The sequence below is a fragment of the Myotis lucifugus genome, unplaced genomic scaffold (genome assembly GCF_000147115.1).
Source record: "Myotis lucifugus unplaced genomic scaffold, Myoluc2.0 scaffold_222, whole genome shotgun sequence".
Classification (NCBI taxonomy): domain Eukaryota; kingdom Metazoa; phylum Chordata; class Mammalia; order Chiroptera; family Vespertilionidae; genus Myotis; species Myotis lucifugus.
The window spans coordinates 385,841-413,622 of record NW_005871270.1 but is presented as its reverse complement, the minus strand read 5'-3'; the positions used below and the strand labels follow the sequence as shown (position 1 = coordinate 413,622).

Sequence of the window (27,782 nt, the reverse complement as noted above, 5' to 3'; positions counted from 1 at the left end):
TATTTTCATGTGAAAGAGGCCTGCTTGTGTGTGTGAGGGGTCTGGGCAGACCGGCTAAGAGGCCTGAGGCCCCTCCGCCTGGAGAGGGCCTGACCCGGGCTCTCAGGCAGCAGCGGCTGAGGACGGGGGCCAGTGATGGGCGTGGGCGCGGCGGGTCAGCGGGAAGGTGCTGGGCCCTGGAGGTCAGGCTGGAAGGGCGCCTGGACCGCCCTCTGCCTCCTCGTCCAGAAAGAGGACCACGCACTGCGCCGCTCCTCGGATTTACAGAGCCGGGCTGCGGGAAGGCCGGGGCGGGACGGAGGGTGGGCGCTGGCGGCTGGACGGAGCGGGGCGGAGCGGGGCGGAGGGCCTGGGCGTCCCTCCCCCGGTCCTCTCAGGTGACAGACCGCAGGCCCCCGCCCCGCCCCGCCGCATATTTAGGGGGCCGGGCCCGCTGCGTCCCAGAGCCGCCAGCGCGGCGCGGAGCCTCAGCCGTCGGTGCGGCGTGGACCCGGCCCTTTCCTCCTCCGTCCGCCGCCGCCATGGCCTCCGCGGCCGCCCCCCGCAGCCTCCTCGTCCTGCTCCAGGTGCTCGGGCTCGCCCTAGCGCAGATCGTAAGTCCCACGGCCACCCCGCGCCGGTCCGGGGTGCGGGGTCTGGGGTGCGACGTCCAGGGTCTCCCTACCCCCCTCCCGACACTCCCCAGCCCAGGGGCCGATCGGGCCGTCCCCGGACGCCAGTCCCCTCGGTAGGTGAGCGCACAGGGTGCATCCCGCACGGTGAACGGGGCGCACGAGCCGGGGAGTCAGAGGGACCCTGTCCGGAGATGCCCGGCCCTGCCGGGGACAGCAGCGTGCAGCAGGAGCTGGCGCTGGGTCCTGGCAGCCCGGCGAGCCCAGGTGGCGGGGAGACAATGGTGCCCATTCACGGGGCTCGGGAGCCGCAGCCCCCGCCGCCTCCCAGGGGGCGCCGGCTCCAGCCAGACGCTGCTCTCGCCCGCCCGGCGACTTCCGAGGGCATGTGGGGGCCCGGGGTCCAAAGGGACGCCCACTGGTGCCCGCTGTGGCTCGAAGCTCTCCTGCGGGGCTCCGGCGTCGGGAAGGCGCGGGCGGGCACCTGGCAGCGCGGAGCCCGGCCCGGGTCGGGGCTGGCCCCACCAGACCGCCACCCCAGGAGGATGGAGGGGCGGTGTTGGTGGAGGGGAGCTAGAGTGGGAGGAGAGGACTGGCTCCCCCCACCCCTCCCAGCCTCTCCTACTTTCCACTCGGGTTTTACCCTCGCCAGGGGAAGGGGAGAGGGCGCCTACTCAGCATCCATACCTTCTGGTCATCTAAAAATAATAATAATAAATACCACAACCCTTCATTGTACTATCTGTGCCTTATCTGAGCCACCAGCATTGCCGTCTGTCCTCACCAGACCTCGCAAGGACGACGTGCCACAGCGGAATCCTGGGCCACCTCTGACTCCCCGTGGTCCTTCTTAACCTCTGAGTCTGTTTGCACAACTGCACACTAGTATGCGCCCCCAGCCTGAGCATCCTCTGAGATACGCCTGTAATGGTTCACGGTGCCTGGCGCACCCCAGGCTCTCAGCGCACGGAACTGGCTGCTCCCCGCGGAATTCTTTCCTGGGGGAGGTGCAGCCCTGGGATGCCCTGCTTCCTGCGCTGTCTGAGCTCGCACACCCTGTGTGTGTTTTCAGAGAGGTCCGCCAGGAGAGCGAGGCCCCCCGGGCCCCCCGGGGCCGCCGGGAATGCCAGGATCCGACGGCATCGACGTGAGTCTCTAAACCTGGGACCGAAGCGGAGGGAGGGAGGCTGCGGAGGGAGGGGAGCTGCGGACAAAGGGGAACTTTGTGAGCGCGGGGAACGGGGAGGGGGTGGAGGGGCTCCTGGAGATGCAGTGCCCTCTGTTGCCAGTAGGCGGCACCGCCCGCCCCACAAGGAACCTGTTTGTTCTGCAAAAACCTCAACCCAGCAGGGAGATGCAGAGCCCGTTATAGCTGCCCACAGACCAGGAGCTGCAGTGCTGTCCACCCACCACAGCTCACAGCGATTCCTTATCCCTTCCCCGCCTTTCCCTCCTTTTGAAGGTGGGAGACGCCGTAACCCCTCGGCCCTGCCCACTGGCACGTCTGCGTGCTTCTTCGGGATAGTTTAGAAGCCTTGGCCAGACCGCTGACCAGCTGGGGCCAGACTCCTGTCTCTCCCTTTTGCATTTCTTCCCCGATTTAGAACCAGCTGGGCTTGCTCCCTGATCTCCCCAGCATGGTGAGGGTTAAAGCCTTCATTCAGCAGGCTCCAGCAGGAGGTTAGCTCCATGTTTACCCATCTGGACAGACATCTATTCAGCCTGGTGCCCCCACCCCCAAACACAGGGAGCTGGGTCCCTGCCAGTTCTCTGGCCGCTGCATGCCTGGAGGCCGCTCTGGGGCTGAGTCTGACTCCAGGCCCTGCCTGTCCTCCACCAAGGGTCCTTTGTCACCAGGGAAAGGAGTTCCTTCCTGCCTTGGGAAGTTCGAATCTGCCCCTTCAGAGGCCCCTGTACCCCACCCCAGTCTCTTTACTTCACTCACCTCCCCTTCCCGTTTTTCTGAAAGTTTCTTCCCACACTTGCCCAAATCCAAGAGGCACCAACCAGCTCTCCAAGGTAATTTGGAGCCCACGACTCCATTTGCAAGTCTCATAACCAGCACCTCGCCAGCACTGGCGTGTCTACAGCCATGTTCTTCTGCCTGTCTGGGGATGGGCTCAATCAACCTATGATTTTTTTTATTTTTTTTATTTTTTTGAGAGAGAGAAATGGAGCTATTTTCCTAAAAAGTGCAAGGCTGAGGGGATCCAGGCAGGACTGGAGAAGAGGATGAGGAGAAAGGCACATGGGACCCATCAGCCAGGGTCTGTGTGTGCCCACTGGGTAGCATGAGCCAGAGCCTGCTGTCTCACCAACTTGTCTCTTGCAGGGTGACAAGGGGCCCCCTGGGAAAGCTGGCCCTCCGGTGAGTGCCTTTTCTCCTTTGATCTTTGACTCTTCTAGTTCTTGCCCTCCTCTTGCTAGTATTTGCTTCACCTCTGTTTTCAAGGGACCTAAGGGAGAGCCTGGCAAAGCGGGGCCCGACGGGCCGGATGGGAAGCCCGGGATTGACGTGAGTAGCCTGGTTCTGGCACCTTCCCTGACGTTGTGTTCAGAGTGGAGCAGCAGGATGAGACTCTACAGCTATGAGCCCCGTCCCCTCCATGTGACGTGTGACCTCACTGGAACTGCACCCCCAGCCCAGGAGCACTGACTCATGGGCAGATGGAGAGGGGTTCAGTTGTCTGCAGCAGCCAGGATTTAGTGTCATCTTTCTGGCTTCCAAGTGTCAGGCTGAATACTCCGCGCAGAGCTGTCCTGCACACCCGTCCTCTCCTCCTCTCTTCCCTTCCCCACCCCCGACCCCCTCGAAGCCCCGGTGCAGCTCAGGAGAGGAGCATTATGTAGCTGATCCCACAGAGTTCCCAGGGGCCCCAAGGTCGCTGGCTCCGGGACACAGCCAGGGCCACTGGGATAGTCACCTGGTTGGGGATACACTTGGGTCAGTCACTGAAAGATGGGAGGAGGAAGAGGCCCCCGTGAGTTGCTTGGTCTGCTGGCTCAAGAGGCCCCCATCAGGGCTGTGCCCAGCCACCGGGGCTCCTCCAGCTCATCAACATCTTGCAAAGGTTACAAAGCACATGGCCTTCCACAGCAATTCTCACACATCCACCCACAGAGGTAAGCAGGATTATTAATCCATTTTGCAGATGAAAAATTAAGGCTCAGGAAAAGTTGCCAAGGACAGACATCAAGAACATGACATTCCAGCCCGACTGGCATGGCTCAGTGGTTGAGTGTCAACCTATGAACCAGGAGATCATGGTTCCATTCCCAGTCAGGGCACATGCCTGTGTTGTGGACTTGATCCCCAATGTGAGGCATTCAGGAGGCAGCCAATCAATAATTCCCTCTCATCTCTCCCTTCCTTTCCTCTCTGAAAACAATAAAAATATATATTTTTTAAAAAGACAATGACCATTCCAGACCTTCATCTAAGTCTTCTAGATCCTAAATTGGGAGGCAGGAGGCCCAGGCTAACGGATCTTTGAGATTTGGTTTCTCATCTTTCAAAAGAAAGATAACCCTTCTGCCTGCCCACCTCCTAGGGTTACTGTGGGAACCGAGGAAAGAAAAGTGAGGTGTTGAGGCTCCTAGGCCTTCAAGGAGTTGGGTGAAATGCAGTCTGGGCCCACCCAAGAGAGACCTCTGTACCTGCCCTGCCCCATGGGTCAGGGAGCAGGTTTGCCCCTCACTGATCTACCTTCTTTCTTCCCCAGGGTCTCACTGGAGCCAAGGGGGAACCTGGCCCCGTTGGCATCCCTGGAGTCAAGGTAAGGGCCTGCTGGGGACTCAGCATGGGCAATGGAGAGCCAGAGTTTGGGAAGGGCTGCGGTAGAGAGGAGCAGGGACCCAGGAGACCCCAGCTTCTGAGCCTCTCCCGTTGCTCTTGCAGGGCCAGCCCGGGCTCCCAGGTCCGCCTGGCCTGCCGGTGAGTATAACCTGCAGAGGCTTCGATGACCCTGTGTGGATTGGGGCGGGGGTGGGGGGTGGGGGTAGATTTGAAGAAGGGCCATCAATCCAATCTCCTTTCCTTCTGTTCTAGGGCCCTGGCTTCGCTGGACCTCCTGTAAGTCCTCAGGGGTGGGGCAGAGTCCCTGAGACTCCTGGGGAATGATGGTACAGAAGGGCTTCTAGGGGACTGGCCATCATGGGCAGGAGCCAGCGTGCTCTCATGTCAGGGATGGACAGACTTGCCAGAGAACTCTGAGCCAGCCCACTCCGGGCCTATCCACTGGCTGTGGGATTCTCTGGTCCTTAAAGCCCTCACTTGTCAGTCTCTGGCACCTGCCCCTGGGATGGGCTAACCCTCTGAGGCATCCTGGCCAGTGATGTCTCTGTTCCTAGGGACCACCTGGACCTGTTGGCCTCCCTGGTGAGATTGGAATCACCGGCCCCAAGGTGAGCCCCAGCCACCCCTCTACTGACTCTGCCTCCTGTGCTCTGCCTCCAAGCCTGCAAGCTAGGTGTCTCTCCAGGAGTTCCTGGGCCTGCTTCTGGCCACCAGGGAGCTCCTCCAGGTCTGGGGCAGAAACCCCTCCTGCTGAGCCCACCCTGTGGAAGGTCTTTCAGGGAGAACAAGGGCTGGGGCCATCCCTTACCAGTCAGGCCTTGATCTCCTCAAGAGCCCAGATTGCAGGAGGTGCCTGGAGGGGAGGCTGCACAGGGGTATGATTTGGGCCTTTCTTGCTTCCAGGGGGATTCTGGACCAGAGGGACCATCAGGGCCCCCGGGGCCCCCTGGGAAACCGGTAAGTGTCCTCAGACCTCCCGCATGGCAGTGTGTAGCTGAGGAAGGAGAAGGGTACTTGAAGCATGCCTGGATGGGGGAAGATTCGGGGTCAGGTTTCATGGTCACACATCTCCTCTCAGGGCCGCCCCGGAACCATCCAGGGCGTGGAAGGCAGCGCGGATTTCCTGGTGAGAAGTGGTCGTGGGGCAAGGCTAATGCGTTTTGGGGCTGGTCACCTGGAGATGGGCAGTGGTGGAGATAGGATGGGTCTGGAGACAGGACAGTGGGATTTGGGGAGGGGCTTCGCAGAGTGGCTCAGCCAGATGGGGTGGGAGGAGGGTTTGGGAGTTGGCAAGATGAGGAAGCACTGTCCAGCTGGCCTGAGGCAGGCCTGTGACCACAGAGCCCTGCGGGATTTTCTTTCCAGTGTCCAACCAACTGTCCAGCGGGTGTGAAAGGCCCCCAGGGGCTGCAGGGAGTGAAGGTGAGCTCCTGGCCCTGGTCTGGGGAGGGCAGAGCCGGTGGTCAGGTGGGGACCTCACACTGAGCTGCCTCTTTTCCTTTAGGGGCACCCTGGGAAACGCGGGGTTCTGGGAGATCCCGGCCGCCTTGGGAAGCCGGTAAGTGAGGGCAGAGGGCCATGGGAGAGACTTGTGGAGAGGACCCCACTTCTTCCTCCTCCCTGCCCCCCTTTTCCTTCCTCTGTGGTCTCTGGGGACAGAGTCTTGAGCTGGGAAGCAGGAGGCCCATGTTCTAGGTCAGTGTGTCCCTGGGCAAGTCCCTTCTTGCTGGGCCTCCATTTCCCCACCTGCCATGGGGGATTGGGAAGGGATGCTATCTTTGGTTGCCTGAATCTTTGGTCTCTCCACCTGCCCACCTGTCAATCCTCAATCCTGCCCCTTAGGGTCCCAAAGGAGATGTGGGTGCTTCCGGAGAGCAAGGCATCCCTGGACCACCGGTAAGGAACACTTCCCCTGGGGCTCCTCCCCTTGTCCTAGGAGACCTTAGTGGGGTCATGCCCCTGCTCCAGCCTCTAACCTGTAGAAGAGACGCCTGTGCCCATGGGAGAGGGAGGCTGACGCTGACTGTCGGAAATTGGGGGACAGAACCAAGGCGGTCAGCGGGCTGGGCTGAGGCCCAGGCTGTGCCACTGTCCCTTTGAGTGATTCTGGTGCATGTGTCCCTGGCTCTGAGCCTCAGTCCCTCCTGTGAGATAAGGACACAGAGGAGCCTTGTGGAGTCTGGGCTGGGGGTCAGAGAAGGAATCATGGAGCGGCCCTTCAACGGCCGTCGCTGTCGTTCTTCTCTCCTGACAGGGTCCCCAGGGTGCCAGGGGCTACCCAGGCATGGCGGGGCCCAAAGGAGAGACGGTGAGTGAGTCTGCGGGTGTCCTGCAAGAGCTGCCCCGACCGCCCTCTGGCCTCTGGGGTCTAGGACTGACCCGCACCTCCTTCCTCTGCCCAGGGTCCTCGTGGGTACAAAGGCATGGTGGGCTCTGTTGGCACCGCTGGGTCTCCGGTAAGTCTGCTCCTCTCACCTCCCCGCACATCTCCAGGCTGGAGTTCCTGGGGACGCAGGGGGTGCTGCTCCGGCTGAGCCCGTTAACTCGGATTCCTGTTTGTCCTTCTTGCCAGGGTGAGGAAGGTCCGCGAGGGCCACCAGGCCGAGCTGGCGAGAAAGGCGACGTGGTGAGTCCTCCACTCCTCTGGTCCAGTGAGGGCTCCTGGGAGCACTGGGCAGGGCTCAGCTCCACCTAAGGCTGGTGTGTGTGTGTGTGTGTGTGTGTGTGTGTGTGTGTGACTCTTGCTGTCTGCATGGGAGTGTCTGGTATGGGAAGGAGCGTTCGTGCCCAGAGCCCAGTCAGCTCTGCCAGCCCCCACTCCTTGAAGCCCAGCCCGTTGCTGATCAAATTCAGATTTTGGGAGAGGCCAGGAGATTCAGTCCTATGGTCACAGGGACCAGACAATTAAATTCCAGCAAATCAGCCATGGGGCTAATGGGATTTGGTCCAGATGCCAGTTCACTTAACTCTTTATTTATTTTTAATTAATAGACTTTATTTCTTTTAGCAGTTTTGAGTTTACAGAAAAATTGAAGAGAGTAAAACTAACTGTTCTTTTTTAGTTTTTAATTATGCAAGTTTTGAAAGATACACAAAAGTAGACAATGATATAGTGAACCCCCATATAACCTATCTCCCCAAATTAACATTTTGCCAAATTCGCGTCATCCTTCCTTCCTTCACTTCATTATTGTTTCACTCTGATATTTTCAAGCAAGTCCTTAACATCATGTCATTTCACCCCTAAATACTAGTACTTCTGTGTATATCTCTTAAAAATAAGCACTTTTTCTCACATAATCACAGTATCATTACCATGCCAACAAAATTATCAAGTATTCCTAAACATCATCAAATAACCAGCCTGTGTTCAATTTTTCCCAATTACGTCAAAAATGTCTCTTCAGGATTCTTGTTCAAATTAAGACCCAAACAAAGCCCACACGTCGCATTTGGTTGCCGTGTTGCACAGTGGAGGCCAGAGTCCCGCTGGGCCTCTGCGAGTGCTGGCTCCTCCCCCCCCCCCCCCAGAGCCCCAGCCCTTCTGCTTGGATTGCCCTCCACTCCCTCCTGCTGGGTCCAGAGCCAAAAGGGCACTCCCAGGCCCTTCTCCTCCAGCCCCTGCCCAGCGTGGCCTGTGCCTCAGGGACCCTGGGATGCAGAGGCCACTGTTCTCAGCTGTTCCCCTCTGGGAACCACCAGGTAGGACTTCAGCACCCTAAAGGTGACCTCATCTCTGTCTACTTTGCAGGGAAGCCAAGGTGTTCGAGGACCTCAGGGAATAACGGGTCCAAAGGGAGCAGCTGTAAGTGGTCACCCAGACAGAGGGCAGGTTCCAGTCAGCTCTGCCCAAGCCCCCAGGGACTCTAGACCGAACTCTGTCGCTGGCCCACTGGCTCTGCCACCTCGGGAAACGCCCCCTTTCTGTGCCTTAGTGTTTTCAGCTGTAAATGCTGTAGGAGAGATCATGGGAAGCTTGCAGCAATCTAGGACACTTGTCACCCATACAGGGAGGGAGTGTGGTCCATCCCCGAAGTCCCATTTCCACGTCCATTCCCTTCCCCCAGTTGACTGATGGGGCTTCACCAGACCACTTCCTCCCTGCACACTGCAGCTGCCACAGAGCGACATGGGTGGGAGGCCTGACCCCAGGCATCTCCCCATTGTGAGTCTACCTTCAACTCTCCCCTGAGCAGGGTCCCCCAGGCATCGACGGCAAGGACGGGACCCCAGGCACACCTGGCATGAAGGTAGGAGTGGGGACTGCTGGTGGGATTGGGGCAAGGGTCAGGGCTCCTCCCAGCTCAGGCCTGAGTCCCATCACTGGGATCTTGGAGGCCTACGAGCCTGGGACACTCAGGTGTGTCATCGACACATCCCTTCTTGCCCCCGGGCCTCAGTTTCCCTGCCTGCATTCTGTGGAAGCCATGGGCCCTCTGGGGGGAGCTCTCATTTGTGCCTCTGGCTGTCTCTCTCCCAGGGCAGTGCAGGACTGGCGGGGCGGCCAGGAAACCCAGGCCACCAGGGCCCAGCGGTGAGTATGATGGAGCCATGGTGGCCGCCCACTGCAAGCTGTTTCTCCTCCTCAGAAAGACCAAGCGCTCTGTTGCCCACCTCCCATGGTGGCAAATCTACACGCCCGGGCTCTTGCTCTAGTCCTTGTCCGCACCCAGCCTGGACCTCATCACCACCCTGTGGCCTCTGGCCTGGCTTTGTCTCATCATTTGGGCGATGGCTCCAGCCTTCTCTGTGGCTATTCCAATCCTCCATCATGGCTAAGTGGAATCTGACCCTTCCCTGATGCAGCACCTCCCATGGCCCTCAGTGCCTCCGGAAGGTCATTCCATGGTCAGTCAAGAAGTAGTTGTTGAGTACCAAGGTACACTAAGTGGCAGGGAAACAGGAACAGAGAGCTACCGTCCTTGTCCTCCCAGCTCATCTCAGCCTTCAAGGACTACATAATCGGACCACTTCCTGCCTCTTCAACCACTTCTCAACACTGCCTTGGCTTTTCATATATATATATATATATATATATATAAAATTTATTAATTTCAGAAAGAGGAAGGGAGAGGGAGAGATAGAAACATCAATGATGAGAGAGAACCATTGATTGGCTGCCTCCTGCACGCCCCATCCTGGGGATTGAGCCTGAAACCCGGGCATGTGCCCAAATCGAACTGGTTCCTGGGTTGATGCTCAGCCACTAAGCCACGCCAGCTGGGCTCTGATGTCAGCTTTTTTCTACAGGGTGTGCCAGGCCAGCCCGGGACCAAAGGAGGCCCAGGAGACAAGGTGAAGTGACCCCAAGCTGGCAGCAGAATGGCTTCATCTGAGGGAGGGAGCCTAGGGGCAAGGGACCAGGGCATGTCCTAAAGACTGCAAGGCTCAGGCCTCACCCCAGGCTCAGCCACTCAGCCTGTGCACAAACCCCTTGGGCCTAAGCACTTCCCTCCTGGCACCTCCCGCCTCTCCCCACACCTCACCTCAGCTCAGCGGAGACAGATGGTATGGCTCTGAATCCAAAAGAGAGGCAAACAGGGAAATCAGTGGAGTCCAGAGGATCTGACCAAGAACACCCTCTCCCTTCCACAACTTATTGGGTTCCAGAGTCTGTTTAGGGTTCATGGGGCTTCTCCCAGACCGACCTTAAACTGTGTTTTCCTACAGGGTGAGCCAGGCCAGCAGGGCCTCCCTGGATTCTCTGGTCCCCCTGGGAAGGAGGTAAGTGCCCTCTCCTTTGACACAAGGGCTCTTGCTTTGTCCCCCGTCCCCAGGCCTGAGGACCCTGCACTCAGCTTATGGGGTCTGGGTGAGACTATGGAGTGAACCCTTGGCATGGAGGTGCCCTGGGTGCCAGCCAAGGCCCTGCCACTGACCCACTATCCGAGGGAAGCTCCCTCTCCTCTCTGTACCAGGCAGTAGGGATAAGGGGCTCAGAATCATTCATTCATTCATTCATTCACTCATTCCATAAGCATTCACCATATACCTGCAACTGTGCTAAATGCTGAGATACACAGTCTCCTATTCACACAGAGCTTACGGTTTGTTAGCAGAAGAGACAGACATTAAATAAATGAACACATGATAACTAACTACAATTGTGTTGAGTCCTATGAAGGAAAAATAAGTACAGAGACCAGAAGAGAAGAACAGGGCGTAGGGAAAGCTTCCCTGAGGAAGCGAATTAGCTGTGACTCAGGAATGGGCTTTAGCCAGGTGTGAACAAGAGGGACCACCAGGCCTGCTTAAGTCCAATTTCTCTGTCCCCCAGGGAGAGCCGGGGCCTCGAGGAGAAATCGGTCCCCAGGGCATCATGGGGCAGAAGGTAAGTGCCTGGCACAGTGCCCCTCCCGGGGGCCTTTGCAGCTGCTGGCTCTGCTGGATGCAGGATCTGGGTCCTCGCAATGGCCCAGCACATGCGCAGTCCTGTCCACCCAGTGAGGCTTCCCGCTGGGCCTCAGTATGTTGGTCTGTGAAGTGGGGCCAAGGACGTCCATGCTGGTGACAGTAGAAATGGAGGGCACCTGGCCATGCAGGGTCTGGCCTGGGGTCCGCAGGGCGAGGCTGCCAGTGCGGACAGCCTGGGTGTGACCCTTTCTTTCTCTTCCAGGGTGACCAGGGTGAGAGGGGGCCCGTGGGGCTGCCAGGCCCTCAAGGACGGCAGGTGAGTGAGAGGCGGCTTGGACGGGCAGTGGGGAGCACGCCTGGGCACCTCATTTGCTTGACCCTCTGGTTTCTTCTCTTCTCAGGGCCCCAAGGGGGAGCAGGGGCCTCCGGGAATCCCAGGACCGCAAGGCCTGCCCGGCATCAAGGGAGACAAGGTACCAAATGGCCCCGGAAAAACCCTGGGAAAGCGGCCCGAACACACGGGGCGGAGGACGAGAGCTCACCTTCCTCCTGAGCTTCCAACCTTCGGGGAAAATGACTCCCCGTGGGCCCCAGGGAGTCCCGGGCGAGGGGCGCGAGCAGGAGAAGGACCCGCCTCCTGAGAGAGAGCTCACCGAGCCCCGACGCCCGCTTCTCAGGCTCCCAGGGAGACCGGCCCGCGCGGAGTGTGAGTACCAGCGCCCCTCTCTGGGCTTGGGGGCGCCCCGCGCCCGGAGGTTGGGGCGGGGTGTGGCATCACAGCCGCAGCTCAGACTCCGCTTCTCCATTCGCAGGGCGACCCGGGCGTGGCCGGCCTCCCGGGCGAGAAAGGCGAGAAGGTGAGCGGGCTGCGCGGGGGCGGCCGGGCGAGCGGCGGGTGCCCCGGGCCCCCCGACCTGGTGACAGGGCTTCCTTGTGCCTGCAGGGCGAGTCTGGCGAGCCGGGGCCCAAGGGACAGGTGAGTCCTCCTCTCCCTCCTCCCCCCTCCGCACCCCGCGGCGCTGCCGGGACCTCCGCGCCCAGGCCCGCCCCCCCTCTCCGCGTGCGCCCTCTCACCCGCCTCTGCACCCACCCTGCCCGCAGCAAGGCGTCCGCGGAGAACCCGGCTACCGCGGCCCCAGCGGGGATGCGGGCGCCCCCGGGGTGCAAGGCTACCCCGGGCCGCCGGGCCCCCGAGGACTGGCTGGAAACCGCGGCGTGCCCGGGCTGCCCGGGAGACAGGGCGTGGCGGTGAGTGGCCCCGGCAGGACATCTCTCGGGACATCTCTCGGGAGTGCTGCTTAGTCCCAAGGGCTGGGGCTGCTCGAGGAAGCTGAGGTCCCTGAGGCTGGTCCCAGGCCCCCAATCAGGATGGTGTGGGTGGAGCAGTCGGGGTTCAGTCAGATGCTGAAAATACTGCTGGTGAGAAACCGGGAGCAGGGAGCAGCCGGGGGCTTCGTCCTGAAAGGCCTTCTCTGTTCAGGGCCGAGATGCCAGCGACCAGCACATCGTGGACGTGGTGCTGAAGATGCTGCAAGGTGATGGGAGGAGCCAGCAACCCCTCCGCACAGGCCCTGGCAGGGCATCACCCCTCCAAGTGGCCTTGCCTCAGCGTTGAAGTCCTGGGTGCTCATAGCAGCTCTGCCTCCAAGGACTGGGAGCTTTAGACCTTCCTGCCCTGGCTGGACCTCAGCAGAATGGCCGGGGGAGGGGGAAGTTCAACGCCGACTTTCCTGTCTGCACACCCAGCGGCCAGGGGCTGTCGGGATGCTCTGCCTTCCTGATTTTCGGAGCAGCATCGGTCACAGACCTCTCATCTCCCTCCCTCCCTCCAGAGCAACTGGCAGAGGTGGCTGTGAGTGCCAAGAGGGAAGCCCTGGGTGCAACCGGCATGATGGGTCTTCCAGGCCCCCCTGGGCCTCCTGGTTACCCAGGCAAACAGGGACCTCATGGGCATCCTGGCCCTCGGGGCGTTCCTGGCATCGTGGGAGCCGTGGGTCAGATTGGCAACACAGGGCCCAAGGGTGAGTGCTGCTCTGTGGCGAGGGGGGGCCTGGTGATGGGATTTGGCCCAGGTGGGCCCAGTTCGGCAGGCTGATTGCTCAGCCTCCTTTTCTTTTTTCTTTCTCAGCAGCAAATTGATAGAAACAAATGTACTATTTTATAATTTGGGTTTTTAAAAATATATATATTTTATTGATTTTTTTTTTTTACAGAGAGGAAGGGAGAGGGATAGAGAGAAACATCGATGAGAGAGAAGCATCGATCAGCTGCTTCCTGCACACCCCCTACATGGGGATGTGCCCGCAACCAAGGTACATGCCCTTGACTGGAATTGAACCCGGGACCCTTGAGTCCACAGGCCGACGCTCTTTCCACTGAGCCAAACCGGTTAGGGCAATTTGGGTTTTTTTGGGGATTGTTTTCTGTTTTAAATTTACTTAGTGGTACCCGATAAACATCTTTCCATGTATCTAAAAGTAGGGAGGCAGATTAACAAAATAGTGAAGCAGACAAGCTCAAGAATCCCAACATGGGTGTGTGTCCAGACTCTGCCACTTGCTCGTTGTGGCTCTTGGACAAGTTACCTGTTAATCTTGCCATTTTACAGATTCCTTAGAGTTAGCATCTGTAAAATGGCAAGAACCTCCTAGTGTTGTTCTGAGGATTACATTCAGAGTTGATATACACAGAACTCTTAGTTCAGTGCTTGGCACACAGTAAATGTCAGCTGTCCTGTAATCAACTTTATCAGCTATATATAGGGTGGGGCAAAAGTAGGTTTACAGTTGTGAGTACATGAAACAGAGTTTATTCTTGTATTATTATTTATTGTATTATTTTTTTCCCCATCTGCTGGGTTTCCATTTGAACTCTTTTATTTATTATTATTATTTTTTAAAATATATTTTATTGATTTTTTACAGAAAGGAAGGGAGAGGGATAGAGAGTTAGAAACATCGATGAGAGAGAAACACCAATCAGTTGCCTCCTGCACACCCCCTACTGGGGATGTGCCCACAACCAGGGTACATGCCCTTGACCGAAATCGAATCTGGGACCCTTCAGTTCGCAGGCTGACGCTCTATCCACTGAGCCAAACTGGTTAGGGCTATTGTATTATTTTCCATATGAATAACTGTAGACCCACTTTTGCCCTGCCCTGTAGTCTTCCATCCTTTGGACTTCCTTTATTTAACCAGTTCTGCAGTCATTTCCAACTTTCCTCTATTGTAAACTAGGACAAAACAGGAGTAATTGCCGTGTGCGACATATAAGTTAAATTGCAACCAAAGTAGAAAAAACATTTTCCAATTCTGAATTCAGGCCCCATCTTTCTCTGCAGGAAAACGAGGAGAGAAGGGTGACCGGGGGGACGTGGGCCGTGGGCACCCCGGGATGCCTGGGCCCCCGGGGATCCCAGGTAAGACCTTGGCCCTGCCCAGCAGCAGTTCTATCCCTCAGCTCTGGGATTAGTGACCCACAGACAACTGGTCTCTTCCGGGGAGGACTCATGTTCAGCCAACTCAGTGCCAAGCCCCAGCTCTTGCATCCCATTGGCGTACCCAGGAGCCTCCAGCTGGGGTCTGGCTGGGAACTGGACAGCTGAGGACTTCCTGGGTTGTACCATAATCTGCTTCATGGAGGGAAAAGAAGGGCATGTACTCCTGAGATTCACTGTTTGCGGGCTAGGATTAATGGACAGGCATACGTGACTCTCTCAACCTATGCTCTGCCCTTCTTCGTGTGGTGTCCTTGGCTTCATTTGCCCCATCTGAAAAATGACCAGTTCTAGAGCCAAGACAGGAGCAAGCCCTGATGTCTTGACCTTCTCCCATTCACAGGACTCCCTGGCCGGCCTGGCCAGGCAATCAATGGCAAAGATGGAGACCGAGGGTCCCCAGGAGCCCCGGGAGAGGCAGGCCGGCCTGGCCTGCCAGGCCCTGTGGGGCTGCCAGGGTTCTGTGAGCCTGCAGCCTGCCTTGGAGCCTCAGCCTACGCCTCTGCACGCCTCACAGAGCCTGGATCCATCAAGGGCCCATGAGCAGCAGGCCAGGACAGAGCCCAGCAGGCATCCTTGGGGGAAGAATAGGTCCCCTCTGGATAGACATGCAACCCATCCCTCAGCCCAGGAAACTAGCCTTCCTAGGACCTCTCTCTGGGACCCAGGAAGGAGTCTTGAGGAAAAGAAAATTCTAAAACATGAGGGAAGGGGAGGGCATTGGAGTGAAAAGGTGAGGCCAAAGGACAGGGCAAGTGTCCCTGGAGAGTCCAAGCTCCACAGAGGATGGGGTGGCTTCCCTTCCTGGAGCATAATTCAGATGTTACCAAAACAAGCATCTCCTTAATTTGCGCCATCCTCCACTGGCCATCTTGTCCCTGGGGCAGGTGAACTGAGGTCTCCGCTGGTTCCTGACCCATTTTACCCCCTGGGCTTCCTGGGTGACGGCCAATAGGTGGCCATCCTTAAGCCATCCCTACTCATTCCTCCCTGCCTCCCTCCTATTTAAACACCCCCTCCCTTCTTTCTGGCATCACCGTCTCCCATCCTCCCTCCCCTTGATCCATACCGGCCTTTCTGTAAATAAAAGCCCACAACTTGGGTACAAACCAGGGTGTGAGTTGTTGGGCTTAATTTCTCATGGATTGGGGCTGGGCCTCCACTGCCTGGGCAGGAAGGGCAGGGGCTCCACTCCAGAAAGGGAGGGCAGAGGGTGGGGTTCCTTCACCTGGGCACATCCCGAATTGTGAGCGTTAGGATGGCACCCCATGCTTGAGGGACATCTGATGGAAGAACCTGGGGACGGTCAGGACGGTGACCTGCTGTGTAATTTTGAGCAAATCCCTTCCCAGCCTTTGTACAGCTGGGACAAGGACTCAGCCAGGTGTTATTGGTCCCGGGAGAACAGCGATTTTCAACTGGTGTGCTGTAAGAATGTTTAAAACATGCAATACCTGGCTGCTTAGTTCAGGGGCACTACCTCTTTTCCTTTAGATTGTCAAATTAAAAAATGACAACAGCCAACACAACAGCTGCCTGGTGTGACCCTGTCTTAAACCATAAATATACGTCATATAATAGAGTTGCATCTTATTGGTCATGTCGCATAATAAGGTTGTATGTGATTGGTTAATTCCTGGTACCAGAAATCCTCATATACAAGTCCCTTGATTTTTTAAAAAGTCACTTTGGACCAAAAAGAGTAGATAATTACTATTATTATTTTGTAGATCAATCAAAATTACACCATTTTTGGTCAGATCGGCAAAAATACATTTTTGATTTGCCACAGAATTTTTTTTTTAAATATATTTTATTGATTTTTTACAGAGAGGAAGGGAGAGAGATGGAGAGTTAGAAACATCGATGAGAGAGAAACATCGATCAGCTGCCTCCTGCACATCTCCTACTGGGGATATGCCCGCAACCCAGGTACATGCCCTTGACCGGAATCGAACCTGGGACCTTTCAGTCCGCAGGCCGACGCTCTATCCACTGAGCCAAACCGGTTTCAGCTGCCACAGAATTTTATTAATAAGTTTATGCGTGCCATGATGAAAAAGGCTGAAAATCGTTGCAGCAGAGCATACCTGGTGTCTTGCCAGGGCCTGGCACACAGGAGGTCCTCTGTGTTTCCACACCTGCTGTGTGCTGGCCCTGGGACAGGATCTGGTAGCAAAATATTAGAAGACTTGGTTCTGACTTCCCAGGGGCTCCCAGGCCCATGAGAAAAGACCTGGACCTGGATGATGAGAGCAGAAGTGACAGTCCCACCATTTCCACTAAGGGGACGACGAGGGGAGATCTAACCTGTGCCCCTGGGGGCTCCCAGCCTCAGCTTTGTAGGCCAGCAAGGCTGCTCTAAGTAGCAGGAGCAGGGAAGGGGGTGGCAGGTGTCTCTGACCCATGCAAAGATGGAAGGTTTTGAAATTCAGGGAATAACCAATCCCTTTGCTCCATTATTGATTTGTGCTTTTTGTTGCCCCAAATAAAACCTTCTGCAGCCCCAGACCCTTCTGGAGACACAGGACTCCAGACTGAGGTCTGTGCATTTTCTGAAGTCTGGGCCCTCCTACATGTCACCTTAAACTTGGCTGGAAGTCCCCACCTATGCTGCAGCATTCTTTCCTCCTCTGGCCAACAGAGGCAGAGAACTCCGCTTACCAGCCCACCCTCTCCTCTCTCCCCGAGTTCCTACAATGGCCTGTAAATCCCTGTAAAATCTGCTTCATCTCTACTCTTTGTCTCCTGTCTTCCCAGCACACTCCGTCCCAGCCACGCTGGTCGTCTGGTGTTTCTCAAACACACCAGGCTCGCTCACACATCAAGGTCTTTACACTTGTTGCCTTCTTGGGACGCTCTTCCCTAAACATCTGCTTAGGTCGCCCACTCACTTCTCAGTTGTTCATTACCTTTGGCGATGTCTTTTTATGACCACCCACCCTATTTAAAACTGCAATCCTACCACCACCATCACACACAAACACCTCAGGCCCTCATTTCTCTCCAAGACATGTATCACCGTTTAATATCTATTTTATATATGTTGATTGTCCCCACTAGAATGTTAACTGCACGAGGTGGGATTTTTCTATTGTTCCTTTATTAATGTATTCCCCAGCACCTAGAGCAGAGCTTGTACAGAGTGGGGGCTCGACATTTGTTCACTAATAACAGGTGGAGAAATGAAGGCTCAGTGAAGTTTCTTGCCCCAAGTCTCACTAGTACATGGTATGTTGGATTCTAGAGTCGTGGATCTTACCCTTAAGTTATACACCCCGTTTATCAACCATCATCCAGAGAGCCACAGGGGAGCTCTGATCCAAAGGCAGAGGCTGTCATCTGAGATGCTGGCTTCATCCTGCTCACTGGTGCGGCGGGTGGGGGAGAGGGGAGTCCTGGTTTCACAGGTTTTTAGAACACACGGGGGTAACCCTAGCAGGTTTGGCTCAGTGGAAAGAGCATCAGCCTGGGGACTGAAGGGTCCCGAGTTTGATTCTGGTCAAGAACATGTTACCTGGGTTGTAGGCAACCAATCAATGTGTCTCTCTCACATCAATGTTTCTGTCTCTCTCTCTCCCCCTTCCACTCTCTAAAAATCAATGGAAAAACATCCTCAGGTGAGATTAACAAAAGAAATACCTATATAGAACACATGGGGCTATCTTCCTATCTGACAAACTGTTTAGGAAATCCTCCTCCCTAGCAACCACGCTGGGTAGTATTGTCTGAACAGGGCTACACCATGCCTCGATGGGTCATTTCTGCCTTCCCACCGAACTGTACTTAGCTTGACACACAAAGTTACTCATTCACACCATTGTGGTCTTGAATGAGAAGTTTTGGATATGAGTTCTCTGTAATTTTCTTTGTATAGCACCTAGGACAGAACTTAGGCCCTCAAGTGGTACTGAGCTTTCTGCTAATGATGACAGAACACTCAAAACAGTCAAAGCTACATAAAGTAAACATGTACAAAAGAATCCAAAGGATTGATGAAAAAGGCCAAAGAAAGAAGGCTTCCTCAGGGAGAGAAATACTACATAAAGGATTGGGGTTGACAATGAGAATATAAAGGTAAAGGGCAAGGTGGGACCAACATTGGTACTAAAACCACTAAATCCCTGGGATTTTGCTCCTATCCTAAATAGAGGTAGAATTTACTAGCTGCTCTCAGATGTCAGTAAAGGCCAAGACAAAGGCAGCATACACACATAACTGACTCTGCCTTAAATTCAGAGCTGAGCCCCGCTGAGGCCATGCTATTTTACCTGCGGCCTTGCTCTACTTCATTCTGCCCCCTGCATACCCACCAAGGGATGCAAAGTGCCACCTCTTTCCCTCTTTGGTTGGCCTCCCAACTCCTTCCCCTAATTGGGCAAAACTCAGGAAGCTACCAGGATGCTCTGGCCTCCCCTATGCCTCTGCCATCCATACACTGTAGGTGACCAGATGAAAGCAATTACATATTAATTATATACAATCAAGCTAATTACTGCTACATATAAGGAAGACCAAAGAGGCAGCTGGAGCAGACCAACACAGGCCCAAGACAACTGGAAGTCATGAAAGCGGAGAAGGAATGGTTCCGAATGACGCTTGAGAAAACACCGGTAAAAACTTGTAACGCTCTGACACACAAGTGCAGCAGGAGGTAGACTCTGAAGAGGCCTGTGTGAGTGAGGCATGGTGATGGCGGCAACATCACTCAGCATCAGGGCTGTTTCTTCGTGTCCTAGCAACTCAGTTCTCTAGGTAATAAACAAAGCTAGGTGACAAATGACGCACACATTTTGTCAAATCAAAGACAAAGTACATCAATCTGTAATTGGCAATTTTTAATGTTTCATTTGTGCAGAACTAAAATTTGTGTTTAAAGGCACAGAAGGGAGGAAAGGCAGTTAACACAGCATGGATCCACGACAAAGCTGGATAAAACCACAGGACTGCTCCTCTTTAGCCTTAGGGAAATAAATAATGCTGTACTAAACTAGACAGCACTCAGTTATGAGCTGAGCAAAAGACTTTCTGGCCACATACCAAGGGTGCACAGTAGATCCCACTTTGGAATAAATGCCCAGAAGGTAAGCATTACCCGTGGGTGGCAGTTTAGCCACAAAGTTCTCATACAGGAAGTGTACAGAGATTTGAAGCAAACATGCAGCTTTTTAAACTTAAAGAGAATCTTTTGTGACATTTGTTTTAAAAAGGAAAAATTATCTGCATATCAAGAAGTGTAATTTTAAAAAATGCAACCAGGCTCGATTAAATAGTACTTACAACTTACTAATAAAAATTATAAAAATAAAAACCGAAACTCTTCTGTCCTTGAAAGAGATAGAAAACTATATATTTTCCTATAATATTATAAGAGAATCAGCATTTTCACCCTTATATCTCTTAAAATATTATTTCTCTTCTTTCCACATTCTATCATTTTAAAAATAGCAAAATCTGTTCAATATGGCAATTTCTGCCAAGTGAAAGGATATACCACCTATTGAATAAAAGAGTATGAATGAGGAAAAAGCTGAATGTTCTGAAAAATACTTGTTTACCGCTAATGGATCTGATCATACTAACCAGGTGGAAGGAAAGATAAAGACTAAGATTTTCTTAAAAACAAAACTAAAACCCAATGATTCAAAACATTCTACACATAATTTCAAAGCACTATTGGAAATTCTTGATCAATGTGTAGCAAGAGAGGGAACAGAAAAATTTGGTAGAATAATAGGGCATATTTCTAACCACTTTCATTTAAACAACATCAGCCTTACCAATTATCTTTCTTTCTCATTTAAAACACTGATTGGCCAGATTAAATCACAACAGCATGAAAGTAAAAACGAGTCTCAACTTGGGTATGAGCACAGTGCTTCGAAAGCAGTTTCTGTATTACAGATAGGACTCAGTGGTGTGTCCTCTTTTAAATATATGCCCCCGAACACCTTACATGGCTCAAAAAACTTACAAGTTGATGGCCCTGGCCGGGTAGCTCAGTTGGTTAGAGCATCATCCCCACACGCCAAGGTTGCAGGTTTGATCCCCCGTCAGGGCACATACAAGAATCAACCAAGGAATGCGCAAATAACAACAAATCAGGGTTTCTTGCTCTCTCTCTAAAAATCCACTGAAGATTTTTTTCTACAAGTTGATGGTAAATTCAATGTTAAAGTACAAGCCTTAAAACTTCATCCAGTGTTTTCATTGAGAAATGGATTATTAAAATAATTTTTAAAATGGGATTAAATATATTTAAATCTGGACTTTTCTGTACTTAATAGTTTTCTTTAAAAAGAAAAGTTTAAAAACATCAAGAGCCGGAACATGCTGTCAGGACAGAAATAATTAGAAATGCCGTCAGTTGCAGAAGCTGGGCAACTCAGTCTTGTTTAGAATTTTTCAAAGCTTGAAGTCTCTCTATTAGTGGAGGGTGGGAATAATGCCACATGGAAAACAGCCAGTCAGAAACAGGGAATCCCAAGTTATCTTTGTTTAGTTTGATTAAAGCAGAATATAAGTCTTTAGCCTTTCCAAGTTTCTTGGCAAATGCATCAGCTTGAAACTCAAATCTGCGGCTCAGCACTGTTAGGCAAAAAGAAAGAACCTGAAAAAATAAATAAAAGGGTTTTAACCACTGCCCACTTCTTTGTTGTCACTGAAGGTTTCAAGAGCTAAGACTGTAGAGGAAGTTCTGCTCAGGATAAGAGAAACAGCAGGCTCAAGAAAGATCACTAGTGCTTAGGGAACCTAGGATGAGGGAATTATTATATATTGAGCTTTCCCCCTACCCCAAGCAAATATACCAGAAACAGATATATATCCAAATGATCCTTACCAAAAAATACTAATTTTTAAGAATCTGCTATTTGCCAGACATTTTACATACTCCCCAATTGCTCCTGTTTTACAGGAAGGCGAAGCTCAGAGAGGTTGATAACTTGCTCGAGGTCACACAGCTAGAAGGTGGTAGTGCTGAAATTCTCAGTGACTCCAAAGCCCATGCACACCACCTTCCTCAGGGACAGAGTGAAGGCATGACCACTTGTGTTCAGACTCTTTTTTTCTCTTTCTAAAAAAATACTCTTGATCATATATCTACTTTTAAAGGATAATGACAATCTTTACTGAGAATATTCTAAAAAATATGCTACAGCTTCTAATAACAATCTCAAAATGAATTTTCTAAAATGTTCTGAGCTATGGAAGTGTTGTTAGAATATCCACTCTCCATAGGTGACAGCTATGAAGGGGACAAATTTCATCTGAAAATATAAATTTCTGAGGGAAAAATAACTTCTTTGTATACTGAAATATTGCAGGTTGAATAACATGATATTTAAGATATTTCTTATCTTGAAATACTTCAGCATTAAAACAAACAAAAAGTCTAAAATGTCTCTCGTTTGTCCTCTTATTTCTACTAGCAAATGTAAGTTTCAAAGTAAAGTCTGGGAGTTCCTAATACATTCTAACACATGTTAAAAACCTAAAAACTGAATTCTGCCTGAAAATTTTTTCCAAATCTTTAATATACTCTTCAGGATAGAGTGTGTGTTATTTGAATCTCACTGTAACACATAAATAAAGACATAAGCAGTTACTAATCTGCACCTATCTACTCTTACGTAGGTTTCCAAACTCTTCTTAATTGGGCAATTTTCCCCAGGAAAATCTCTTTCCTATCATGACCTCTTAAACACTGACATTACAAATAAGATTTTTTGTTTAAATATTAGTCTTTTTGAAACAAATCTTATGGGCCCTCCAAGGTTTTAAAAGTTGGTATCTTTGCCCTAGCCCGCGGACTGAAGGGTCCCGGGTTCGATTCCGGTCAAGGGCATGTACCTCGGTTGCAAGTTCAATCCCCGGCCCAGGCCCTGGTCAGGGCGCGTGCAGGAGGCAACCAATCGATGTGTTTCTCTCACATCGATATTTCTCTCTGTCTTTCCCTCTCTCTTCCACTCTCTCTAAAAATCAATGGAAAAATATCCTCTGGTGAGGATAAAAAAAAAAAAAGTTGGTATCTTTGTCAATTAACCACTTCAAATTACTTTACTACCTCACATATTTATTTAGACATTTTTTGAAGTGAACTCAACTACTCAATTTAAGGAAACTAACAAAACAAAACCCCCTTGAGGAGCCCAATTAAATGCCACAAAGGATAACTACTAAACTACTTACAAGAGGACCTTTCTCCTCAGTTCCTTATACCTTCTAAGGTAAGTTCAAACCTAAAAACTGAATTCTGCCTGAAATTTATATATAGTAACTCTTACCTAATGGGAATGATTATCTGATTTCCCAGTCTATGGCAGGTTAAAGAACATTAGAAGGGATAGTGACCATAATGGAAAGTCACATTGATAGCACCAAGGATTATTAGCCTGACTGTGAGGGAAGACAAGAAAAGTAGTTAAATAAATAAATAAATAAATAAATAATAAATAAATGGCACAACTGCTGGAAAGGCAGGTGGCCTGGGCTCATCAGGTCACACAGCTCAGTGTCCTCAAGGCACCACAGAACTGGGATGGAAGACAGCAATGACAATGCCACCACCAGTCAGTCTGCCACCTCTAAGCAGTAACCAACTGTGTAAGGCATTTTATAAATACTTTCCATAAAACTTATAATCTCAGTTCTCTGGAACATTTGTTTACTTTATGTAGACAATGCTATAAAAATATGATCTGTTCCTCTCTTTCTTTTCTGGTACCTTACTTACCCTCCTCCTCCTTTTTATGACGAAATAGGATTCATTTAATTTATCTTAAAACCTTGAATCTACAACTTGTCCCAAGGAAGTATTCTTCTGAATGGAAAGATCTCAAGATCCCCAATGTTACTTCTTGGTTTAATTTGGAAGCCTTATCAAATATGACTTGTGTATCATCGGATTTGTTAATAGTCTCAGTAATCTTTGTCTAATATATATGGAGTCCCACTACAGAGCAATCACAGAGCAGTGGTTCTTAAGCTTCACTTATCATAAACTAGTTATATGGGATTACCTAATTCTGATTTTGAGGGTGTGCAGTAGGACCCTAAGACTATTTTGAAGCAGGTGGTTAGAGAACACAATCATACAGCCTCCCTTATCTAGCCATATACCCCCAATTATTTGTTCTATCCCCTCACACATGGATTTTCACCCAAGCATTGGTAAATATGTGGTCTAAGGCACAGCATTCCATCCACCAAGACTCTGAGATATAAGTTACATCAAGGTTTATACTACTAAAGTCTAATTCTCTACTTTTTTCCCTTAACTGTATGCAAGCTTTGTTTATTTGGGCTTGGGTTTTTCTGCTACTTTTTTATACTGGCCAGGAAATCAAGGGACTAAAAGACTTTGTTTCATTTCCTTGTTAAAAACTATAGTTTTTGTGTTGTTGTTGTTTTTTTCTACTACTCTAGGGGTTCTAGATTTGAAACAGGCAAGGGCATATGTGAGATAATTTTAAAGATTATACATTACCTCATTGTACGGTGAAAAAATAAACTGGAAGATGATCAATAGTCCAATTAGAGTGGGTTGGCTGTCAAAAAAACCAAATGCAGCAAAAAGCTCCTTTCGACCAATTAATGCAGCAAACAAGAAGAAACACAGGAAAGAATTCATCTAGAAAGGACACAAAATTTCTAAGTTATTAATAAGCTGATTTCACTGCAGTACCAAAAAGTGCAATAAGACATCATGGTGTGAATTTAAGAATGGTGTTAGTGTGCCCTAGGCAGTTTGGCTCAGAGGATAGAGTGTCAGCCTGCAGACCAAAAGGTCCTGGGTTCAATTCTGGTCAAGGGTACGTACCTTGGCTGTACGCTCTTCCCCAGGCCTGGCCCTGGTCGGGGCTCGTGCAGGAGGCAACCAATCAATGTGTTTCTTTCACATTGATGTTTCCTCTCTGTCTTTCCCTCTCTCTTCCACTCTCCCTAAAAATCAACGGAAAAATATCCTTGGGTGAGGATTAACCAAAAAATAAAATAAAATAAAATAAAATAAAAGGAAATACTCTCCATGAGGAACTTTAAGCAGTTTATATCATCGTTCACTCAGTCTGGAAGCAGAGAGGGAGAGAGGGTCTAAGCTGAGGCTATATATACTAATTCACTAGCAGTGGACAACTAATAGTTTGGCTGGATCAGGGCTTTGGAACAAACTAGAGGATGGCTAACAAGATTTGGAAAAAAGGGATGTGGGAAAACTTCCAAAATTAGTCCTGAGTGTGTTAAATCTGTGGTCTAAGGTGAATGTTCACCAAGAGTCCCACAAGAGGAGGCTCTCAATGACCAGGTGGAGAAGATGCCTGCTTTGTCACTCAAGAACTTGGCTGAGGGACTCATGAACAAAACAGCCAAGGCGATAGGGATGGAGTCAGTGCGCTAGTCAACAACATAAGACATCCCCCCACTGGCTCCTGCTAGGTGCCCAATCTCAGGGGAGGCAATCAACCCCAGCCCCAGTACCACACCTTAGGGACCAGCCCACAACCTCATATGAGGTAAACTGATGCCACTGGACCCCTACTTTCATGAAAAGGGCAGTGATTTTCCTTATTAGACTGAACTTGGATTTATTTAAAGTCTTACTCACTGATGTGTATCCATACAACATAGCTTCAAGCCAAGGAACTCATTTTTATACCTAAAGATGTTAAGGCAACAGGAAAGTACCTACAGAATTCATAAATTTTCCCATATAATTCATCACCCAGAACCACGTGGCTTTTAGAAAGGTACAAAGTCCCACTTAAGATTCAGTTAAGCCCATAATTGCTCGGCTCTAGTCAACAAGCTGCAGTGCTATTTCACCCAGAGCCTGCAAACGTGTGGTTACTCTGTGGGTTTAGAGCAGGGGTGGGCAAACTTTTTGACTCGAGGGCCACAATGGGTTCTTAAACTGGACCGGAGGGCCGGAACAAAAGCATGGATGGAGTGTTTGTGTGAACTAATATAAATTCAAAGTAAACATCATTACATAAAAGGGTACGGTCTTTTTTTTTTTTTAGTTTTATTCATTTCAAACGGGCCGGATCCGGCCCGCGGGCCGTAGTTTGCCCACGGCTGGTTTAGAGGTATTAATACCCAAAGGAGGAAGGTTACAGGAACTGATATTTTCTTCTTTATATTCACTACATTTTCCAATGTCTTATCAATGGATGTATAATGACTTTTAAATGAGAAAAAACAAATATTTTTATAAAAGCATTTTAATGTCCAACTTACTTGAGCTCATTTCTTTTGATCTTACAGTTCCCACAGTTTAGTAACTCAAGAGGTAGTGATGACGATGGTGACAACCATAAATACTTTATAGTACTTAGCAATTTTCAGGTACTACCATAAACTCTTAACATATATTAACTCATCTAATACTTATATTAGTCCTCTGAGGTGTTACCATTCAAAAAGGGAATGGAGGCAGACAGGTTCAGGAAAGGGCCTGAGGTCATATAGGTAGTGAGTCAGGTGGCCAGGCTGTACAGTCTGTCTTAACCTCTCTACTCTATGATCTCTCATACCTGCCATACTTCAAATTTGACTACCATGCCATAAAAAGAGAACTGTCATTCCAAACTTACCTGGCTAATAATGATATTTTTGACTGTGTGTCCCAACTTCCAATGCCCCAGTTCATGGCCGAGTACAGCAAGGACCTCCTCATTATTGCATCCTTGTTTCTTATTCTGAATCAAAGAACAAATTGAAAATAAATGATCAAGAAACTTCAAAAAGTTTATACCTTTTACCCCAGTAAGAGCCCATATTTGATTCTAACTTAAGGAAGCAATCTGACTTTTGTGCGAAACTGTTCATTTACTTAACAGAACATTCTCTAAACCACTTATATTAGACACTGGGTTAAGCACCAAGGAGAGAATCAAGAACAAAACATATTTGTTGAAGTTTATATGCTGACTTTCTGAAGCTTACATCCTAATTTAGATTAGGAAAAAATATAATCTTTATCAATAGACTACATAAATAAATCATGACAATGTCATATGACAGCCATATTATAAATCCATTAATTTTTTTTTAATATATGGAATGCTTCACAAATTTTGTGTGCCATCTTTGCGCAGGGGCCATGCTAATCTTCTCTGTATTGTTCCAATGTTAGTATGTGTGCTGCCAAAGCATGCACAGAAATTTTGTTTTTAAAAATTAGGCTGTGACATGGGAAATTGCTAATGATGAATAGTGTCAAATAATAATTATATTACAGATCCATTAGTAATGTTTTCAAAGATTATGTTCTGACATGGAAAAATGATTTAATTAGGTGAAGAAAGTAGGAAACAAAACTAAAAACACTATATAATTCTAATTATGAAAAAATGTGAGCCCGGCTGGCATGGCTCAGTGGTTGAGCATTGACCCATGAACCAGGTCACAGTCCAATTCCCGGTCAGTGCACATGCCCAGGTTGCAAGCTTGATCCCCAGTGGGGGGCGTGCAGGAGGCAGCCGATCAATGATTTTTGCTCATCATTGATCTCTCTCTCTCTCTCTCTCTCGCTATCCCTTCCTCTCTGAAATCAATTACATATATATATAAAACTAGAGGCCCAGTGCACGAAATTCATGCACAGGGGTGAGGGGATGTCCCTCAGCCTGGCCTGCACCCTCTCCAATCTTGGACATCCCTCTCACAATCCAGGACCGCTGGCTTCTAACAGCTCGCCTGCCTGCCTGCCTGATTGCCCCTAACCACTTCTGCCTGCCAGCCTGATCGCCCCCTAACCGTTCCCCTGCCAGCCTGATTGATACCTAACTGCTCCCCTGCTGGCCTCATCTCCCCCAACTGCCCTCCCCTGCTGGCCTGATCACCCACAACTGCCCTTCTCTGCCGCAACCTGCCTCCTCCACCGGGACCTGCTTCCACCACATTGCATGGAGCCGCAGGACTCCCAGGTCTCACTGCGCGGAGCGGCCGCCGGGCCCTGCCTCACCTGTGTGCATGGCCATCTTGTGGCGGCCATCTTTGTGGCAGCCATCTTGTGATGACATCGCACACGAGGGCATGAGGACCACCTAGGCTTTTATTAGTATAGATTATATATATATAGTAAATGTCTATGTAAAAATACATAAACCTAGAAAATAGACTGGAGATATATCAAAATGTTAACAATAGTTTCTTCTATATGGTAGAATTATAGTGATATTTAACTATTTTATATCTTTCCTATATTCTAAATTATCTACACTAATAAAAGACAAACATGCAAATTGACCGTACCTTTGCTACACCTTAAGCCATGCCCACCAGCCAATCAGAGCGACTATATGCAAATTAACCCAACCAAGATGGCAGCCGGCAGCCACGGAGCTGGAGCAAGCAGGAGGCTTGGTTGCCCCAATGATGGAGGAAACCAAGCTTCCCCCCTGCAGCAGCCGGCTCTGAGCTCCACTCAAAGCAACAAAGTTTCAATTATAGAAGGTAAATGAACCCCAGATACCTGCTTTCAGCCGGCTGTGGCCACGGAGCTGGAGCGAGCAGGAGGCTT

General features: G+C 50.7%; 2 protein-coding genes and 1 non-coding gene across 4 annotated transcripts in view; 1 reads left to right on the top strand and 2 right to left on the bottom strand.

Annotated features, from left to right (window-relative positions):
- Window positions 1-424: 424 nt before the first annotated feature.
- On the top strand, window positions 425-15,374 carry COL9A2 (collagen type IX alpha 2 chain). The gene is given in 33 exon segments (XM_023761941.1): window positions 425-593; window positions 1,684-1,758; window positions 2,944-2,979; window positions 3,064-3,126; window positions 4,334-4,387; window positions 4,510-4,545; window positions 4,660-4,683; window positions 4,962-5,015; window positions 5,311-5,364; window positions 5,486-5,533; window positions 5,773-5,829; window positions 5,912-5,965; window positions 6,250-6,303; window positions 6,662-6,715; window positions 6,810-6,863; window positions 6,980-7,033; window positions 8,159-8,212; window positions 8,604-8,657; window positions 8,888-8,941; window positions 9,658-9,702; window positions 10,078-10,131; window positions 10,685-10,738; window positions 11,024-11,077; window positions 11,163-11,234; window positions 11,356-11,358; window positions 11,439-11,471; window positions 11,574-11,618; window positions 11,705-11,737; window positions 11,863-12,009; window positions 12,242-12,296; window positions 12,594-12,782; window positions 14,105-14,182; window positions 14,604-15,374. Coding segments are annotated over 33 exon segments (2,067 nt in total). The 5' UTR covers window positions 425-521; the 3' UTR covers window positions 14,804-15,374.
- An 872-nt stretch (window positions 15,375-16,246) lies between these two features.
- Window positions 16,247-27,782, bottom strand: part of ZMPSTE24 (zinc metallopeptidase STE24) — a 34,609-nt gene continuing 23,073 nt past the window's right edge. The window contains exons 8-10 of one of the 2 annotated variants that reach the window (XM_014463794.2): window positions 25,852-25,956; window positions 23,748-23,891; window positions 16,247-16,502 (exon numbers count right to left, since the gene is read on the bottom strand). In XM_014463794.2, coding sequence (XP_014319280.1) covers window positions 16,272-16,502; window positions 23,748-23,891; window positions 25,852-25,956 — 480 coding nt within the window. In that variant the 3' untranslated portion in view covers window positions 16,247-16,271. Of the gene's footprint in view, window positions 16,503-19,081; window positions 20,871-23,747; window positions 23,892-25,851; window positions 25,957-27,782 lie in introns of those variants that run through there. The other variant, XM_006098141.3, reaches the window with a different exon arrangement.
- LOC111827805 lies at window positions 26,310-26,413 on the bottom strand. The gene has a single exon (XR_002831530.1). It is a non-coding gene; the product is annotated as a U6 spliceosomal RNA (small nuclear RNA).